A 20,295-nucleotide genomic window follows, 5' to 3' on the forward strand; every position below is an offset into this window, starting at 1 on the left:
CTGCTCAGCGGGAAGTCTGCTTCTCCTTCTCCTTCCCTGTTGCTTGTGCTCTTTTTCTCTCAAATAAATAAATAAAACCTTAAAAAAATAAAGTAAAAAAAAAAAAAAAACCCTCACAGAATGCAGTAGTGAGAGAGATTGGGAAGAGCCAAAAGATAACTGCTATTTAGGGTAGTAACTGATATCATTATGAACAGGGATAGCATCATGCCTTCTAAGCGCAGTAAGGACGATATTAGATGGGATCAGTAGATGAGTGTGCCTATTAGGGAGAGAATAAATGCCAGGAAGATGTTGGTGTATACTTTGGACATATGATAATTATGAGTTTAATCATAATTTAAAGAGTCAAAATCATTTGTTTTGGTTTAAAGTAATTATCATATTCGGTTCATTCTAGACCTTTTCCGGTTCATTCGTAAGCTAGGCTTGCGGCTAGTAGGGAAATTAGTAGAAGTGCTATAACTAATATTATCGGTTTGCTGGTTTGTGACGCTCAAGGAAGTGGGAGGAATAATGCAATCTCTAAATAGAAGAGTAAAAATGTAATAGCTACTAGGAAAAATTTTATGGAGAAAGGTAGACGCGCAGATCCCATGGGGTCAAAACCACAGTCGGCAGCTGCAGCTGCTATTTATTGCCACATCCTGGTTTTTAGCACTACCTAGAAAACTCAACATTAACCCAATGACAGTTAATAGCCCGGGAGAATCATCTGGTTAAAAAGATGGCACGTAAGACGCACGTTCAGTTACGGGATGGGCGAGAGTGAAAGGAGCTCCTCCTCGGAGTCCCAGGAATGGCTGCGCTGGGTGGCCGTGCTCACGCGGCTCCGTGACTTCGGGAGACACATGCAGGGAGTCGGCCCGAACGCCGCGGGGCCTGGGAGGCTCGCCACAGCTTCACTTCAAACCAATCTTTCAAATCAGATTTGCGGATGCCTCCTCCACTCGGCGGGGAATGTGGAGGGCGGCGGTCATCGAACGGTTCGTCTCCGTTTAACAGCTTCAAAGCGTCACAAACACAAGACCCTCATGAACGCTCGCAAGCGAGGCAGCTTGAACACGGGGCGTTGACCACAAGCTGGTTTTGGAGACTGGTTGTCTCTGCTCCGACTGGGGCAGAATCTAGGGACGTAGCTTTCAACCTTCCTCCTGGGGCACAAGACTTCAGGAGGAAGTCCGGCGAAGCTGTCCGGGGAGCCGTCCAGAGCGCGGGGCTGAGGAGGGCAGGTGGGACGTTCCCGTGCGGCCCCGCGTCGGCTGCGCCGGTCGTCCCCCTTGACCGGAGGGCACCGCGAGCTTCCCTGCTTCATGGAAGAGGCTCTGCACAGAGGACGCTCAGGGCACGCTCCTCGGGCCAGCGACGGCGCCAGCTGTCATCAGCTCTCAGCTCCTCTGTCAGCCTCCCAGGGTCAGATGGGCCTATGCTCCCCGGCTCAGGCAGCCCGTACCCCTCTCACACGGGCAGGTGCTCCCCCTTCAGGTGGGCACGCGCTCCCCCTCACGTGGCCATGCGCTCCCCCTCAGGCGGCCATGTGCTCCCCCTCACGTGGCCGCGAGATCCCCTCACGTGGCCATGTGCTCCCCCTCAGGTTGCCATGTGCTCCCCCTCACGTGGCCATGTGCTCCCCCTCACGTGGCCATGTGCTCCCCCTCATGAGGACGCTTGACGCGTGCTCCCCCTCACGTGGCCGCGAGCTCCCCTCACGTGGCCATGCGCTCCCCCTCAGGTTGCCATATGCTCCCCCTCATGAGGACGCTTGACGCGTGCTCCCCCTCACGTGGCCACGAGCTCCCCTCACGTGGCCATGTGCTCCCCCTCACGTGGCCATGTGCTCCCCCTCATGAGGACGCTTGACGCGTGCATGCTCCCCCTCACGTGGCCACGAGCTCCCCTCACGTGGCCATGTGCTCCCCTTCAGGTGGCCATGTGCTCCCCCTCACGTGGCCATGTGCTCCCCCTCAGGAGGACGCTTGACGCATGCATGCTCCCCCTCACGTGGCCACGAGCTCCCCTCACATGGCCATGCGCTCCCCCTCAGGTGGCCATGTACTCCCCCTCAGGAGAACGCCTGACCCGTGCTCCCCTCAGGTGAGCGCGAGCTCCCCTCAGGTGGGTGCGAGCTCCTCCTCACGTGGCCGCGAGCTCCCCTCAGGTGACCATGTGCTCCCCCTCAGGAGGCCGCGTGCTCCCCCTCACGTGGCCGCGAGCTCCCCTCACATGGCCATGTGCTCCCACTCAGGTGGCCATGTGCTCCCCCTCAGGAGGACGCCTGACCCGTGCTCCCCTCAGGTGAGCGCGAGCTCCCCTCAGGTGGGTGCGAGCTCCCCCTCACGTGGCCGCGAGCTCCCCTCAGGTGGCCATGTGCTCTCCCTCAGGTTGCCATGTGCTCCCCCTCAGGAGGCCATGTGCTCCCCCTCATGAGGACGCTTGACACGTGCTCCCCCTCACGTGGCCACGAGCTCCCCTCACATGGCCATGCGCTCCCCCTCAGATGGCCATGTGCTCCACCTCAGGTGGCCATGTGCTCCCCCTCAGGAGGACGCTTGACGCGTGCTCCCCCTCACGTGGCCACGAGCTCCCCTCACGTGGCCGCGAGCTCCCCCTCAGGTGGCCATGTGCTCCCCCTCACGTGGCTATGTGTTCCCCCTCATGAAGACGCTTGACGCGTGCTCCCCCTCACGTGGCCACGCGCTCCCCCTCAGGTGGCCATGTGCTCCCCCTCACGTGGCCATGCGCTCCCCCTTAGGTTGCCATATGCTCCCTCTCAGGTGGTCATGTGCTCCCCCTCACGTGGCCATGTGCTCCCCCTCATGAGGACGCTTGACGCGTGCTCCCCCTCACGTGGCCACGAGCTCCCCTCACGTGGCCATGTGCTCCCCTTCAGGTGGCCATGTGCTCCCCCTCAGGAGGACGCTTGACGCATGCATGCTCCCCCTCACGTGGCCACGAGCTCCCCTCACATGGCCATGCGCTCCCCCTCAGGTGGCCATGTGCTCCCCCTCAGGAGGACGCCTGACCCGTGCTCCCCTCAGGTGAGCGCGAGCTCCCCTCAGGTGGGTGCGAGCTCCTCCTCACGTGGCCGCGAGCTCCCCTCAGGTGACCATGTGCTCCCCCTCAGGAGGCCATGTGCTCCCCCTCATGAGGACGCTTGACGCGTGCTCCCCCTCACGTGGCCGCGAGCTCCCCTCACATGGCCATGCGCTCCCCCTCAGGTGGCCATGTGCTCCCCCTCAGGAGGACGCCTGACCCGTGCTCCCCTCAGGTGAGCGCGAGCTCCCCTCAGGTGGGTGCGAGCTCCTCCTCACGTGGCCGCGAGCTCCCCTCAGGTGACCATGTGCTCCCCCTCAGGAGGCCATGTGCTCCCCCTCATGAGGACGCTTGACGCGTGCTCCCCCTCACGTGGCCGCGAGCTCCCCTCACATGGCCATGCGCTCCCCCTCAGGTGGCCATGTGCTCCCCCTCATGAGGACGCTTGACACGTGCTCCCCTTCACGTGGCCACGAGCTCCCCTCACATGGCCATGCGCTCCCCCTCAGATGGCCATGTGCTCCCCCTCAGGTGGCCATGTGCTCCCCCTCAGGTGGCCATGTGCTCCCCCTCATGAGGACGCTTGACACGTGCTCCCCTTCACGTGGCCACGAGCTCCCCTCACATGGCCATGCGCTCCCCCTCAGATGGCCATGTGCTCCCCCTCAGGTGGCCATGTGCTCCCCCTCACGTGGCCATGCGCTCCCCCTTAGGTTGCCATATGCTCCCTCTCAGGTGGTCATGTGCTCCCCCTCACGTGGCTATGTGTTCCCCCTCATGAGGACGCTTGACGCGTGCTCCCCCTCACGTGGCCACGAGCTCCCCTCACGTGGCCATGCGCTCCCCCTCAGGTTGCCATGTGCTCCCCCTCAGGTGGCCATGTGCTCCCCCTCACGTGGCCATGCGCTCCCCCTTAGGTTGCCATATGCTCCCTCTCACGTGGCCATGTGCTCCCCCTCATGAGGACGCTTGACGCGTGCTCCCCCTCACGTGGCCGCGAGCTCCCCTCACGTGGCCATGTGCTCCCCCTCACGTGGCCATGTGCTCCCCCTCAGGAGGACGCCTGACGCGAGCTCCCCTCAGGTGGGCGCGAGCTCCCCGTCGGACGCTCCCCGCACCGCGCCTCCCAGCTCCCGCCGATCCTCCCCCGGGCGGCCCGGCTGCCCCTGCGCCCGGGGCTCCCCTCTTCCTAGTGACCGTCGCTCGGCGCTGACCTCCCGGGAAAGGGTCCGGAGCGTCCTGCCGGCAGCCGCGGCCCGAGCGCGGTCCCCTTGCCGCTCGGGGAGGCCTGTCCGCCGCCCGCCGCCCGCCGCCCGCCACAGCCTCTCCTGGGGCGTCTCGCCCCGGCCCCGGCCCCGGCCCCGGCCCCACGTGGCCGCCCTCACAGGGCAGGTGCGCAGCCGCCGGCGCCTCCACGGCGAGGCGAGCCCGAGCAGCCCGAGCGGCCCTGCTGCGTCCGGACGGCCGGGGTTGCGCGCGGGACCTGCCGCCTCCGCCTCCGCCTCCGCCTCCGCCGTGGCCGAGCCCCCGTGCTGGCTTCTGGCCGCCGCCGCGTCCCCGCAGAGCCCGGCCGTGAACGCGCCCGCCCGGCCGCCCGCCCGCGGGAGCCTCGTCCCGGCCACAGTCCTCAGCGACGCCCGACGCCAGGGCGCACCTCCGGGCCCCGGAAAGCGGGAGACGACGGGACGGAGATGCCTGGGCGGCTGCGAGCTGACGGTCCCGACGGGGTCCGTGTCCTCACGCCCCGAGGAGCCCCGTGCGGGTGGCGCCAAGCCGGAGCCCGTCGGGCCCCAGCGCCCCCGCTCGCCGTCGCCCTCCTGTGACGGCGCTGCCGGCCCCCTGGTGTCCGCGGACGGGCCGCACGTGCACTGCCGGGCTCGGTGTCCGCGGTCGCGGGGAGGACGCTTCTGTGCACCACAGACCCCGGGGGAGGAGGAGTTTCAATGTATGGAGCGGCAGGACTTTCATAGCCGAGGCGGAGTGCTGAGGCCCAGCGAGCCGGAGGCGGAGCTTGGGGGACTAGAGTGTTCGGCGAATATCCCTACAGGTTGATTTGACTTTATTTTATGTTTATTTATTTATTTATTTATTTATTTATTTATTTATTTGTTTGTTTTTGAAGATTTGATTGACTTATTCATAGAGACACACACACACAGAGAGAGAGAGAGAGGCAGAGACACAGGCAGAGGGAGAAGCAGGCTCCTCGCAGGGAGCCCGACGTGGGACTCGATCCCGGGACTCCAGGGTCACGCCCTGGGCCAAAGGCCGCCGCTCAACTGCTGAGCCACCCAGGGATCCCATATTTTATTTATTTAAAGATTTTATTTATTTATATGAGGTACTGTGAGGGGTTAGAGTGAAGCAGACTCCACACCTAACAGGAAACCCGACCCAGGGCGCGCTCCCAGGACCCCCGGACCATGACCTGCGCTGAAGGCGGACACTTACCCGACTGAGCCACCCGGGCTCCCCTCAGATGTTGATCTTATATAAGTCAACAGACCTTCTGTGGCCTTCATATAAGACAGAGGGTTTTCTTTTCTTGAATCAACCACTTGGCCATATAAGGAATGGTTGGTACTTTATTGTCGTAACACAAGAGAAACAAAAAAAGTATGTACTTATTTGGTTTAGTAAACTCGATCAATGTAACATATCTAGCGAGGTATTTAAGGTTTTCAAGTCCTGAGTTCTCTCTGGTATAAGTTAACCTTTGACCACATTGTCCAGCTTAGGTAAGTCTCTGTTGCCACATCTAAGACACTTGCTGCTTTATAGACTCATCCCTGACTTCAGAATTTCCACTCAACAGGCACCTGCGCACAGGGAAGGAAGCAAAGGTGCCACCCACTCGGAAACTGAAGAGCTGGGGCAGGCGGAGCAGGGCTGGTTTGCAGTGCTGACCTACAGGCCAAGGTGCCCTGGGAGCGTAGGCCACCGGGCCGGGGCTACAGGTGAGGCCGGGGCTGCAGGTGAGGCCAGGGCGGGGCAGAGGACAGGACTGGAGGGAAGCCTCATCTGAACCTACACAGTCCCCCGCGCCCTGAGCTGGCTGGAGGACGTGGGTCGGGGGCCACTGGGCCACGTGGCCGGGAGGGCAGACAGGGTGGGGATGGACCCAGCCCTGGGACCTGTGTCGGGAGAATCAAAAGGAGCACAGCCCCGGGGAAGATGGGGTGCCTGCCGAGGAAAAGATGGGAGGCAGACCATTTAGACCTCCAAGTATTGCAAGTTCAATTATTTAGACTGTTTTTTTTTTTAATTTTTCTAATTTCTAAGAATTCTCAATATTATTAAAAACAGGATAAATTCTTTCTGTCACACTACAGTACACATTTTCTCCCCAGTTGACAAGTGGCTTTTAGCTTTTTCTATGATGAGTTAACCATATAGGTGGCCAGTGTCTGTGTCTCCCTGCGTGGGGTTTGCTGTCACTGTGTCCCTGCTCTTCCCCAGGGTCACCTTCCACACAGCCGACTCACCCCCCAGAAGAGTGTGGACAGGCCCCCTGTTTATTCACATCTCTGTGTCCTTTGGGAAGGTTTTATAGTTTTGTTCAAAAAGGTGCTGCATTGAAATTCTGTGCCTCTTAACAAATATTGTCTTTCATAACATTTCTAATAGTTACTTCTGAAATACAGAAATACAAGATTCTTGTTCATTTGTTGTTTTCATCAGCCACCATGATTTGTGTGTGTATATCAGTAGACCAACTTAGTATTTATAAACAATAATTGTTTGTTATAGAACTTTCTATTATTTGTGACATATTTCTCAGATTTTTTCAAGTCTCATAACAATGGTTACTGCATATAAAAATTGTGAATCATAAAAATGATAGCAAATAACCTTGCCTCATTCCAGATTTTATTTTATTTATTTATTTTTAAAAGTGTTATTTATTTATTCATGAGAGACATACAGAGAGAGGCAGAGACACAGGCAGAGGGAGAAGCAGGCTCCCTCTGGGGAGCCCAGCTGGGGACTCAATCCCGCAGAGCATGCCCTGACCCGAAGGCAGATGCTCAACCCCTGAGCCACCTAGGTGCCTCTGACAGAATTTGTTTAAAGAAACAAACTTTGTACTTCAGATTAGTTCTAGAGTTATAGAACACTTGCAAAGATAGTACAAAGAATTCCTTTATACCCTGAATCCAGATTCCTGTATTGTTAGTACATAACTTACATTCTACATTTGTCACAAGTGATAAGGCAACAGGGATGCATTATTTTTAACCAGTCTCCATGTCCCATAGTTTTACCTAACGTCCTTTTTTGTTTCGGGACCCCGTCTAGGATGTCATATTACATTTAATCACCTTGTCTCCTTAGGCTCCTTTGGGCTGTGACATTTTCTCAGACTTTCCTTGTTTTTGATAACCTTGGTAGTTTTGCAAAATACTGATGAGTAGTTTTATGGATTATCAATCGATCTGGATTTGTTTGATGTTTTTCTCATGATCAGACTGGTATTATGGGGTTTGGAAGGAAGAGTATGGTGTACAGCACCCTTATGATCACATGATATAGAGGGTCCCTACTGTCCACATGACCTTACAGTGATGATATTGATATTGATCACCTGGCCAAGGTTGTGTTTGCCTGGTATCTCCACCATATGTGACCTTTCCCCCTTTCTATACTGTCCTGTTTGGTGATACATTAGCAAGCGTTCCCCACCCATGGGAGACCCACCAGGCATGGCCCCCAAGTGAGAAGCTGAGCAAGGCCTTCTTGATGAGGGAATGTCTACAGATGCTACTTTGAATTCTTCTGCTTGGGAGGTTTTCTTTTATTTCCCATTGACTAATTCATTCAATAATTTCTTTGTTTCAGTATGGACTCATGGATATTTATTATATACTTTGGGTTGTAATATCATAGTATTACTTATTATGTTGCTCAAATTGTTCCACCTTAGCCATTGTGAGTACTTTCAAGTCAGCTCTGGTGTCGTGACCCCTTCGTTTTTTTTTTTTTTTTTTTCTGAGTATTCACTTATATTCTGATATATTCGGTTATTTTTCTAAGAAATGCTGGGTTCTTCTAGGGAAGAATGGTATTGGGAACAAGACCTGGGTGCTGGACGTGCTCATTTCCACTAGGGTATTATGGTTTCTCATTCCAATTTTATGTATTTATTTGTTTACTTAAGATTTGTTAATTTTGAGGGTGGGTTGGGGCAGAAGCAGAAGAAGAGAGAATCCCAAGCAGACTCCCCACTGAGCTCAGAGCCCGAGGCGGGACTTGATCTCATGACCCTGAGATCATAACCTGAGCTGAAATCAATAGTCAGACATTTAATGGACTGAGCCACCAAGACACCCTTAATTCCAATTTTTAAAATAGCTTTATTTAGGTATAATTGATATCCAATAAAATTACATCTTGAAGGGTATAATTTGGTAAGTTTTGACTTTATGTACACATCCATGGAACCATTACCACAATCAAGACAATGAGCATCTATGTTGGCCCCAAAGGCTCATCATGTCTGTTTACTCTCTTCCTATTTCCCTTCCCACCACCCCTCACCCACCACTCATCCCAGACAACCAACCATTGGCTTCTTTACTCTGCATAGTATTTTGAGATTCACTGATGTTGCTTCATGTGTCAATAGTCCATGCACTTTTTTTCTATATAGAATGCATCATTCTTTTTTATTTTTATTTAAATTCAGTTAGCCAACATACAGTACATCATTAGTCTCAGATGTAGTGTTCAACAATTTATCAGTTGCATATAACACCCAGTGCTCATCACATCGCATACCCTCCTTAATGCATTTTTATTGTTGAATAGTATTCTGTTGAGTGGATATACTCTAATTTATTGATTGATTCCCTTATTATTGGGTTGATTCCAGTTTTTGACTATTAAACACAAAGCTTCTGTAAGTTTTCGTATATATATATGCTTTAATTTTTCTTGGATAGATATTACAAGGGGAATTTTTTAGTTACACCATAAGGGAACGTTTTACTGTTTCCAAAGGGTTGTTGTTCCAGGGTGTTGAAAGTTTCTTAATCTTTATTTGTTTTTGTTGCTGTAATAGTTCAGTCATGTTCCCACTTAAATGTATATCCCTAATCATATCCTAGTTTGTTTTCTCTATTAGTTTCATTTACATAAAGTCAATACTTAAACTTTTTAGAAATTTTAAGAAATTAATTTTCTCTTCATGTCTTCTTATGGATTTATTGAAAATGATTTTCTCTTTGTCCCTTTTTTGTGGAAAGTTTAGTAGTTTGGAATTTTGTTTGTGGTCTACAACTCCTTACCCTAGAGATAACAGGAATATTTATTTTAATGAAGTCTAAAGTTAATACATTTCTGACCTATCATCCTGAGCACTAGGATTTCAGATTCTTTTTTTTTTTTATATTTTATTTATTTATTCATGAGAGACATAGATTGAGAGAGAGAGGCAGAGACACAGCCAGAGGGAGAAGCAGGCTCCATGCAAGGAGCCTGACATGGGACTCGATCCCAGGTCTCCAGGAACACACACTGGACTGAAGGCGACGCTAAACCGCTGAACCACCCGGGCTGCCCTCTTTTTTTTTTTTTTTTTTTTATGTCAGATTCTTTAAACAGTTTCCACGTATCTGCTGTTTTTGTCTGAGATTTACATCATCTTGATGTTTCAATCCACACATTACAGAAGATTGTTATTGATTCAAACAGTTAAGATATGAATGGCAACTCTTTCCTCATCATTTTTTCTTCCATTTCAAGTTTTCCTTCTGAGATAACATTTCTATTTCCCAGAGTACATGATTTCTCTTAGTGACAATTCAGCAATAGTGCATTCCCTGTTTTTGTTTGTGTGACTATGCTTTTTATTTTATCATAAAAACTCAGAACATGGTCCCCCTGGAGATAGGATTCTAGGGTGTTTTCTCACCCATCAAAGCTGGTGTTGCAGTGGCTTCTGGCTTTCTTTATTGTGGCTGAGAACCTGTCAAGCTAATTGTCAGTCTGGTCATTCTGCTATAATCTGTTTTCTTATGATTCCTTTAAAGATCTTCTCTTTGTATTCAATAATCCTTAATTTTACTACAATATGCACTTATGTGAATTGTCTTTCTTTAATCCTGTTTGGGATTAAGATATTTGAACAGGTTTTTAAAATCTGGAAAATTCAGAGTTATTATTTCATCTTCAAGGATTGCTTCTTGTCTTTATCTCTGCTCCTCTGAAACTATTACTTCACATTTATTGGATCTACTCTCTTCTTTCATGTCTTCTCAGCTAGGAGGGGACATTCATCGCCAAGAGCCTGAAACATAAAACCACTTGCTTCTACATCTACTTTGTTTTAAGGAGAGTAGCAAGCAGTTTTACAAAAGAGGTTCTAATAGGAAAGAAGATTTAGTGTTGTCTTTTATTTTATTTTTTAAAAGATTTTATTTATTTAATTTATTTATGAGAGACACAGAGACACAGGTAGAGGGAGAAGCAGGCTCCCTCTGGGGAGCCTGATGCGGGACTTGATCCCATGACCCTGGGATCACAACCTGAGTCTAAGGCGGATGCTCAACCACTGAGCCACTCAGCCGTCCCTAGTGTGAACTTTTAAACTCAAATTTACCCACAGGTAAGTCAAAGATATGTGGTGGAGGTACTTTCTTTGGAAGTAGGAATCGTGTGTGTGTGTGTGTGTGTGTGTGTGTGTGTGTGTGTGTGAGAGAGAGACAGAGAGAGAAACTACCATGGATTCTGATTCACAACATCCATCCATGTACCTTGTTCATTGGCTGAAAGCCTACAGTACGTCCGGTGCCCATGCAGGTGATGTCAGCTTTGTTCTCACGCCTCCACACTCTGCTCTGTTGCCATTGTCACCATTGGTTTGTTTTCCTTTGGGATCAAGGTGGGTGCTCGCATATAATGTCTCACGTTAAATTTGTTCTCCTGCTGTTCCTTCCTGCATGCCTAATTTTGCCTACTTACACCTACCACGGACCCAGCATCTAATATCTCCAAGATGAAATCCTCCAACTCCAATGTCACGTGATCTTCTAATCCTACCAGTTCACAGGAAATGTCCAAGGCCAGCCATCACTGAGCCTAATGAACTATAGAATATCAAATTCTGTGCAAAGGGGATGCTTTCACTCCCAAACATTTCTAGTTGCTTAAAGGGCTCCCCTTCTCAGGCTTGCCAGGCTCTCCTACCAAGGCCATGAGGATCTTCTAGACCTACTGTGGATCCTAAAGTCACCATTTCCCTGGAGTATGGGTGGGTCCTTACAGTAATCGGGAAAAGAAGAAAAGGTGGCCGGGGAATCAGGATGGCAGTGGGTGGAAGGATGCACCCCACATGTCCGGGTGCCATCTGCCAGCAGTCCTCAGCTGAGGGCTCAGTTGCTCTTTTAGAAAGCAGCAGGCTAGGGTGGTTTTGACCCAGACATGATGAATGCACAGCAGTGAGGGGCACGCTGATTCAGGGACAGCTCCCTGACCAGAGTCCCCGGGGCCACGGCAGGAAGTCAACAGGTACCGGGTAATACCTTTAATAATAAAAGAAGCATGTGCATGCTGGAACTCGGCATGTAAAAGTCCACCTCTGGGGAGAAAGCCGACAAGAAGCTAGGCGTATAAAAATCCTCGGAACAAATCCACCGCTGGCTTTGAAACAATACCAGTGAAAAGAAAAGTAGCAGCTGAATTTGGTTTGAAGCCACGATAAACGGCTTGACTCTGCTTCCAGGGAATTTGGCAGAGCTGAGGCTGCTGTGTCTTGCTGCTGCCTCTTGCAAACATGCATTTTTGTTTAACGGAGTTTCAACAGCTCGGAGTGAGGCCTGGCCCGCCTGACCTGGGCTTCCCCAGAGTGGCTTGGGCTTGGTCGGACCTCACCTTGCCTGGTGGCGCCCCAGCTCGCCACCCCAGGTCACTCAGCCTCTTCGAGTCTTGATTTCCTTGCCTGCAAAGAGAGGGTGGTGCAGTAATTCTACTTATTTTTAGAGTTTTATGAAAAAAACGTAATTTATAAGATGCAAAGTCCTTGACATGCCTCCTTGGTGGTGGTGCCAGGCTGGGGCAGTAGCTGCAGGGAAGGAGTCTTCGGGCTCCAACACAGGCGGCCTGCAGGATGGTGGGCCATGCTGCTCACTGGATAATGCAGTGGTTCGTGCAGTCTACTAGCTTCTGGGGCTCTCTGGGGAGGAGGAAAGCCTGGGGGGCGACGGCGTGGGATTTGGGTTCTGGGGTTCCTTGTGGGTTGGTTGAGAAGCCTATTCCCAAAATAGGATTCCCAGCTGATATCTGGACAGGTTAGTTCACTCCGAGACAAAGGTGTGGGATAGCAACACCTGTTAGGATGAAAGTCTTGGTTTGACTTTGAAAATGCTCTTGGATGAAGCCTTAATGGTGGGAGGGCAGATTCTAGCACCATCCTCAGGACAGTTCAGGCATCAGAAAATTAGGAAGTAACTGTCCAGGCCCCATGTAACCCCAAAACACAGTGGGGACTTGTATTGCTTGGTAAATGTCTCCTCTGATCACATGAACAATCTTCTCGTGTGAGAGGAAGCATGGATAGGACTGAGCCCGGCATTTACCTCCCGGTGGCGGGTCTCTCTCTTTCCTCAGTAAGAGAACCCCCCAATTTTATTCTCATTCTGGCATACGGCCCAAATAAAGACTGCATCTCCCAGTTTCTCTGAGGCTTGGTGGGGTGAGGAGCACAGTTCTAGGACTTCGCAACAAGTGGCATGCCCCTCCCAGGGGTGTCCTTGCAGGAGGGCTACATTCCGCTCTCCTTTCTGGTGGCTGGGAGCAGACACAGTGGCCAGGGCTGCAGTGACCATCTCGGGCACCCGCATCCGGTGTGAGCATCTGAGGAGCCTCTGAAACCCTGCAAGCCCACTCTTGCCCTCCTCCCACCTGCCTGGACCTCCCTTTCATGGGGGACACAGACACACGGATCTTGTTTAATCAAAAACTACATCTTCCAGGGACAGGGGAAAGCTCTTCCAGAGGCCACTGCCAGGTTGAAAGGCTAACTCAGCTCCAGAATGACGTGCAGTTACCTACGAAGGGGTGAGAGTGAGGAAAAAGGAGATATTCTAGGAAGCAAAGGGAACACTGATATTCTGAAATGGATGCAAGAAGGAATTAACATTTGACTTCTGAGCTTGGGTTCCCAGTTGAGACAGCAGGGGTGAGCATTCGTTTATGTTGGTACGCACGTGTGAATCACTCCAGTTTTATTAATCGACGTGGTTCTTTCCATTCGATGCTGTACTCAGACAGCTGGTGGAATGGCTGGTTCTTCTTTGGCATTGGGATGTGACAGGGCTTTGCTCCGAGGCGTAGGGTGCAAAGCCCTGGCATGTGTGTGCGCAGCCTGCAGACTTGAGTATCTGATTCCATCCACACGCTGTAGTTTCTCATACAAAGTCTTCCATCGAGCGTGTGGGCACACGGAAGGGGCAGTGAGGGCATAAGAGAGTCCCTCTGTCTGATGAGCTAGCAATAGACAGCGTGTTAAAGAGCATGGTGTCACCCAGAGGCCTGTGTTGGCCAGACGGCCTCTGCACCCCGGTTAATAGCTCACTCTTCACAGAACTGATTTCTGACCCCAGAGGTATTTCTAAGTGTTCCAGTGACTGCCCTCATCACTGAGTAACCGGGGTTCACACAAAACACCTCAGCGTGGCCCCTCAGAATTTGTCTTGCTTGGGTCTCCAGGCCGTGTATCATGTTGCCCATTCACTTTCCCTGCAGTGAAAAGATTAATGTTTGATCTGAGTAGCCCTCGAGCTCACAGAGGGCCATGGAACCCTGAGCGGAGTGTGGCTAAGGCCTTGGGACAAACTGACTCATCCTGGTGGGCGAGTTCTCACATAGAGGCTCTCGATGATCCTGCCTATGCAGGCCTAGCACCCCAAGTGCACAGCACACCTGCAGGGGGGATGCCACTGGCCCTCTGGCTTGTGAACCTAATTTTCTAACCCAACAAGGGCTTGTAAGGTGAAAATACCGAAGCATTTTGTCTGAAGCCCACTTTCCAATTACACTGCCACATAACAGGTGGGTTGCATGGGGTCTCTCCACTGCCCGGGGCAGCCCTGTTTGGGGACCCCTGAGGTAGAGTGTACCTTTGTGACCTGGGCAGAGAAGCAGGGCCCAGGCCCTTGCTAGCGCTTCAACATCTCTGCCTTGTTCACAGACTCTGCCACCAGCAACCTCGAGGCCTTTAGGCACTGGAGGGCTTTTGTGTCTGAAATTTCGCTTTGTTAAGGCTTCCTCTTTTTTTTTTTTTTTTTAAAGATTTTATTTATTCATGAGAGACATACAGAGAAAGGCAGAGACACAGGTAGAGGGAGAAGCAGGCTCCCTGCAGGGAGCCCGACATGGGACTCAATCCCAGGACCCTGAGATCACACCCTGAGCTGAAGGCGGCGCTAAACTACTGAGCCACTCAGGCTGCCCCTCATTAAGGCTTCTGATTAAAGATACTCTGGCTTTCCACTTTGAGCATTTGCATGTATTTGGGGAGATACTCCATTGAATGTGATGTGCTGAAGCAGAGTCATTGGTGGGAACACCCAAAGCAAGGTGGGTCTTCACCCATGGGGCCTGGGGCAGCCGAGGTGGCTGGGGTAGGGGATTTCACGTGGCTGTGTCTTCTCTGCTCCCTGCGTGGGTGCTCCATGCAGGTGAAGGACAAGCTGGTCAACCAGAGACCCTCGTAGCCCACCGCACAGCTCCCGAGAAAGCCAGGCAGACAAATGCCCCGTTTTGATGATGAATTTCTGGGTGTCAGCAGGCTGGTCATCCTATGGCATCTGCTGTGCACCAGTGAGTTTATTTACTTGTTTAATCCTTCCCGTCACTGAGGTGGAGAAGTTAGATGAAGATTCCTGCTTCGTAGATGGGGATGCTGAGAGCCAGTGCTGTGAAGGGACGGCCACCGCCTGGGGGGTCCACCCTGGGCTCAGCATCTGCATCCTGGCCACATCCGCCCATGGGAGCAGGTGTCTCCTCAGGCGCTGTGCTCCAACAGACCCCTGGCTTTGCAGGCTTGGCTGCAGGAGCACGATCGTTCCCGATGCTCTCAGACCACCGTGGCTCAGGAAGAATGGTTTTGACAGGAGTGATTTGGTCACCATGGGCAAACCTAACTTTTTCCTGGCAATGATCCAGCCCCTCTATGTCTCTGGATCTCAGCTTTCTGAGCGCAGCATCCTAACCACCCTTAGGAAACAATCCCTCTCGGGCTTTTCAATGTCAAGTAGTTCCTTAACCATTAGTTGTTAAACTAAATATGTGTCTTCAGCCTTTAATGCAACTGTCTCCATCCCAGCCGTCCACACTCTGGTGTCTCAGGTTCGCACATTTCTTTGTGGCTCGACACCCATTTTTGTCGCTGCCCTTCCTGATGGAGGCTCATGCCTGGGGGGTGGTGTGGAAAGTGTGTCCCTGTGATTTCAGAGGCTGCAAGCAGTCACAGCGCTGTGAGTGATAGAAATGCTGAGTTCTGTCCCTGGGCCGCCCTTGCAAGTGGCTCTGAGTCCCCTCTGCTTTTGTCATGTGCACTCACTGCATTGTGGTCTAGACGCCTTGTGGGATTGCTCAACTTGCAATAAAACAACAACAACAAACCATTTTGGTGTTTTAATCACATGACCAGCAGACAAGTTTTACTTTACGAACATGTTCCTGGGATGGCTGACAGGTTCTTGATGGAAGGCATCAATCCTTCTCCGAGTGGCATGATCTAATCCAGCTAGCCGGGTTTCCCTGCGGCAGACAAGCCAGAGGCTTCAACCTGCTAGGGGAACACGGGCTGGCACGGGAGTCAGGAGGGAGGGGGTGGCCCACTCGAGGCCTGGGGAAGACGGAGAAAGAGGGGAGGGGTGTGGGAAGCCCCGAGGGGGGCGCCCAGGACGGATGCCTCGGGACGCCCCCTCAGTGCACCATTTCAGAAACTGGCCAGCCGGGCAGGACGTGACTGGGGCTCAGTCAGAGTAGTCAGGGACCCCAAACACATTCCAGCCAGTTGTTCTGGGTAAAAGGCATGAGGCCATGAATAATTCGTGGAGATTGATGAGCTTCCTCATGGAGAATCTGGCTGAATTTTTTTAAAAAATATTTATTTATTCAGAGGACACAGAGAGAGGCAGAGACACAGGCAGAGGGAGAAGCAGGCTCCCTCTGGGGAGGCTGATGAGGGACTCGATCCCAGGACCCCGGGATCACAACCTGAGCCAAGGGCAGAAGCTCAACTGCTGACCCACCTGGGTGCCCCAAATCTGGCTGAATTTTGAGGAGCTCCAGGAAGAAGACAACATTGCCCCTGCATGTTGGTGGAGGGGGTGGTGGGCGGGGGGGCAGTGTGGGGCAGTGGTGAGCAGCCTCAGGGAAAGAAGGGTTCCTTCAGGAGGCTGTATGATGGTACAGAGCTGGTCACCTTTGCCCTGGAGACTAGGAGCTGAAAACTGACCTCTCCCGAGACTCCGCCTCTCAGTGCGTGAAGTAAGGGGCTGTGATGGTGTCTCCCCTACCTTCACTGAGTCCGAGAGTGTCCCTTTTTGCTTGATGATGACTCTGGTCTCTTATTTCTCCCTGGTGGCATTATTTGTTTCCCTGGGGCCCTTGCTCTAAGGTGGAGGGTGTATGGTTTTGTCAAGAGCGAGCCCCTGGCACAGCAGACCCCAAGCAAGGAGGGGCCCCAGGCAGGGAACAGCCCACCACCTCCCCTTGTCCACCTTCTCTCCCCTTGTCCCCAAACTCTGCTGTAGCTGAAAAGGCTGCGCCGGCCAGGAAGAGCAGCAGCCTGGAAGCCGAGCTGCCCCACAGCCAGAGAAGAGAGAGGAAAGCAGAGAAGCTGCTCCACGGGCCTGAGAGGACATGGAGACAGCACGCTCCCAGGGAACAAAGGGAATGCACACTTGCACCGGCTTGCACATGGAGGATCTGCACTAGAAGGTGGGCACCTCCCAGGGCAAGCAGGCTGCTCTCCTGGGAGACACATGCCTTCGGAGAAAAAGTGAAGAAAAAAAAATTTCCTCTGGGTTTATACCATCTTAGCCCGCAGAGATCACACTTTCAGGAAAGTTTGTTGGCAAATGGATTGTCATGTGGGCTACGGCGTGAGCTGTCCAGGGGCGACTTTCACGGAAGACGCGGCAGGCCCTGGGTCGGGCTGCCCTGCACAGGCTCCCTCCCTCTGGCCCATGCCCTGCCCTTTCCGTCTCCCTAGCCTATTGCCTGAGCCAGCCTTTTTTTTTTTTTTTTAATTTATTTTTTATTGGTGTTCAATTTACTAACATACAGAATAACACCCAGTGCCCGTCACCCATTCACTCCCACCCCCCGCCCTCCTCCCCTTCTACCACCCCTAGTTCGTTTCCCAGAGTTTCCTTTCATGGTGGCCCCGGATCTTTGGATCCATGGACTGGGCGGTGCCAAGGACAGCCTACGACAGAGGTCATCAGAGTGGCCAGCCACATGGCTGTGATCGCAACACAGAAGATGACCCGGGCCTCCCGCACTCTCCCTCTGGCTTCCTTTCATAGCTGGCTTCCCACTTCACTTTTCAGCCCTTTCCAGCCCTGCTGTGGTTTCTATTATTTAGGATTCCTGTTTATTCCTCCAACTGGTGTTCTGGGTATTCCTGTCTGCCATCCACGATAGAGTCAACTCACAGAATCTGCTCCTCCAAACCTCCTGTCCATGCCTTTTCGGCTGGGGAGCACACGCTCCGGTCCTGGGCCTGAGTCTGCAGGTCACCTGGGAGGCTGCAGGATGACTCTGAGGGGTTAGTGTCTACGCGGACTCACTGTGTAAGGGAGGCTGCAGAGATGTCAGCCTCTCCATGCACTGGTTACAACACAGTGACATGCTGACAGTCTGTCCTGGGAAAAAGAACAGGGCCCACAGAGACTTTACAACCAAGTGGGAATATGGAATCCTCTGGACATTTAAATCACATCTCCATTGTGTTTCATCTCTAAGAAACATTCCTTTCCATGACGTGTTTCAGTAGCGTCTTGAAATCCCTCCTCATGGATTGAATACACTGAAAATAGGCTCAACCATATGCCTTTCTGCGCTCTGTTGGGTGTTTGGTTCTTTGACTCATCACCCACACCACTTACAATATGACTTTGTAGTGCATCTCTGAGAACTCCACTTGGTATCGTACTTTGAAATTTCCCACTTAATTGGCTTTGATATGGTCAATGGTATTACGTATGTATATGCATGTGGGTGTGCGTGGATGTATGTGCAGAGTGCGCCCGTGTGTGCACCTGTGTGTGTGTGTGTGTGTATGTGTGTACACTATGCTGTGTAGCCTGGGTTTGGCTGGTTTAGCCCCTCCACTAAAGCTTTGTCCCTGTGGGAAGCATTGGATGGATGGTAAAAAGCAAAATTACAGACATCAAGGATTAGATGATTGAGTTTTAAGGGAGTGAACAAATGTTCCAAATTAGGAAGAGACTTGAGTGAAGGTCAGCATGTTTGAAGACGTAGGTAGATGAGTAAATAGATGAATGGTTGAATTTTATGTAATATTTGCTCAGAATGGATGATTTCCTTTGACTTGTTTTTTAATGACTGGATTGTGTTTCAGCGCAGTCTGAGGCTCTCGGAGAAGTTATGCAGGAAGCACAGAGATTTCCTGTCACCCCCTTTCATCCCACGTGGTCCCCCATTCCCTTCAATAGCCTGCATGAGTGTTGTGTATTTGCTGCAGCTGAGTAGCCAATGCTGATGCTCTAATTTTGATAAAGTCACTGACGCTTTAGTCTGCTGGGACCCAAAGAGTCCCCAGCAGAGGGTCCGGCTGGGAACTGAGCCGGGCCCACCAGCCCTTCCTAGGTCTGGGGGAGCCGCAGCCTGCCTTGCCCACTTGGCTTTCCTCAGACTGATCCTTATTCTAACTCAAAACTCATCAGGCTGGTGCACACCCCCAACTCTGAGCGTGGCAGGTGTCCCAGGGTCCACCTCCAAGGCGGGAGCCCTAAGGAATGCTCCCTTTTACTACATCCCCGTCCCCTACACCAGGGGAGTAGGGGAGCTGGGAACCTTGTGCAGTGGAGGCAACCGTGGGTCAGTGGGAAAGGATATAAATGAGTTCCTGAATGAACTTAAGGAGTCTTGTTTTTACAAAAATGGATGGCTTGCCTGTGGCCAGTTCCACTCAGCAGAATTGCTAGGTACTGCAAGTGCACTGGGTACCCACAATCTTCTAGATTCCCCAAAATATGTTTTTCTTCATCTGAGCCCATTTTACTCAGAGGTTGAAGTGGCTGGAGAAAGGTCAGCGTGGACAAAACTTGACAGGTTTGTTGATCCTTTGCCTTGACCTTGGTCTCCTTGGGTTCAATATAAGTGCATGTGGGGAAGTGAGAGCTTCCTGGGCATCTGTGAGGATGGGAAGAAGAAGAATGTTCTTGCCAGGGTGGGAGAGCAGACGTGTGAGACCCGGGCAGGCGGGGGGCGGGGGGGCGGGCGAGGGCCAGTGCCACCTGTGCCTTCTCAGCCACGCCACCTTGACAAGCCTCCATCTGCTCAGGCAGCCGCTGGTTGTCATTCCGCAGGGAGCAAGTGGGAATCTAAATCCCCCACAAACATGTCTCCATCTCGAACAATGACAATTCTGTGTGTAGCACAAGAGTTCCCAGGATACAAGAAATACATATTTCGGGACACCTGGGTGGTTCAGCAGCTCAGGTCGTAATCCCGGGGTCCTGGGATGGAGTCCCGCATCAGGCTCCCAGGAGGGAGCCTGCTTCTCTCTCTTCCTGTCTCTGCCTCTCTCTGTGTGTCTCTCACGAATAAATAAAAATACAATCTTAAAAAAAAGAAATACATATTTCTGATGGCAAATTCAATTCAATTCAATGTTCATTGAATTCAGTTCAATTCAATGTTAAATCCATGTGTTTCTTCAGAAAAATCATTGCATCTCCCTCAATGCCAAATCCTTCCCAGCTGCCACACAGGACGACCCTCCTGCACAATTTTCACAGGACGCGAACAATGTCCTTCTGGGGCCGTGAGATGGGCACGCGTGCTCTTGGCTCATCAGCTACTGTTCATCTCTTGAAGACCCCACGACAGTGAGCAACATCTTAGTTGCCGACCTTCCAACCAGGGGAATCTATGACCTAATGGTTTTCTTGTCTTTTTCTTGAGAAATAAGAGAATTAGATTTGTCCTGGGCTCCCTAATTACCCCTGTTTTTAAATTTTAAGTACATTAATTTTTTCTTCTCAGCCCCTTAAACAGCGT

At 51.7% G+C, this 20,295-nt stretch overlaps 1 protein-coding gene across 1 annotated transcript; it reads left to right on the forward strand.

The window, feature by feature from the left end:
- The first annotated feature begins 758 nt into the window (after window positions 1-758).
- LOC119877860 lies at window positions 759-17,257 on the forward strand. Its single transcript, XM_038583955.1, has 4 exons — window positions 759-860; window positions 1,291-1,485; window positions 5,849-5,990; window positions 16,797-17,257. The coding sequence occupies exons 1-4, from the start codon at window positions 759-761 to the stop codon at window positions 17,255-17,257; spliced, it is 900 nt and encodes a 299-aa protein (XP_038439883.1).
- Window positions 17,258-20,295: the final 3,038 nt, after the last annotated feature.

Source organism: Canis lupus, chromosome 34 (assembly GCF_011100685.1).
Source record: "Canis lupus familiaris isolate Mischka breed German Shepherd chromosome 34, alternate assembly UU_Cfam_GSD_1.0, whole genome shotgun sequence".
Lineage (NCBI taxonomy): Eukaryota > Metazoa > Chordata > Mammalia > Carnivora > Canidae > Canis > Canis lupus.

Excerpts from the sequence above, each read along its gene's own strand:
- LOC119877860 (XM_038583955.1), top strand. The coding sequence starts at position 759 with ATGGGCGAGAGTGAAAGGAGCTCCTCCTCGGAGTCCCAGGAATGGCTG. Across the intron at positions 861-1,290 it reads TCGGGAGACACATGCAGGGA|GGCACCGCGAGCTTCCCTGC; the intron begins GTCGGCCCGAAC and ends CCTTGACCGGAG. Across the intron at positions 5,991-16,796 it reads CCACCGGGCCGGGGCTACAG|CTGAAAAGGCTGCGCCGGCC; the intron begins GTGAGGCCGGGG and ends ACTCTGCTGTAG.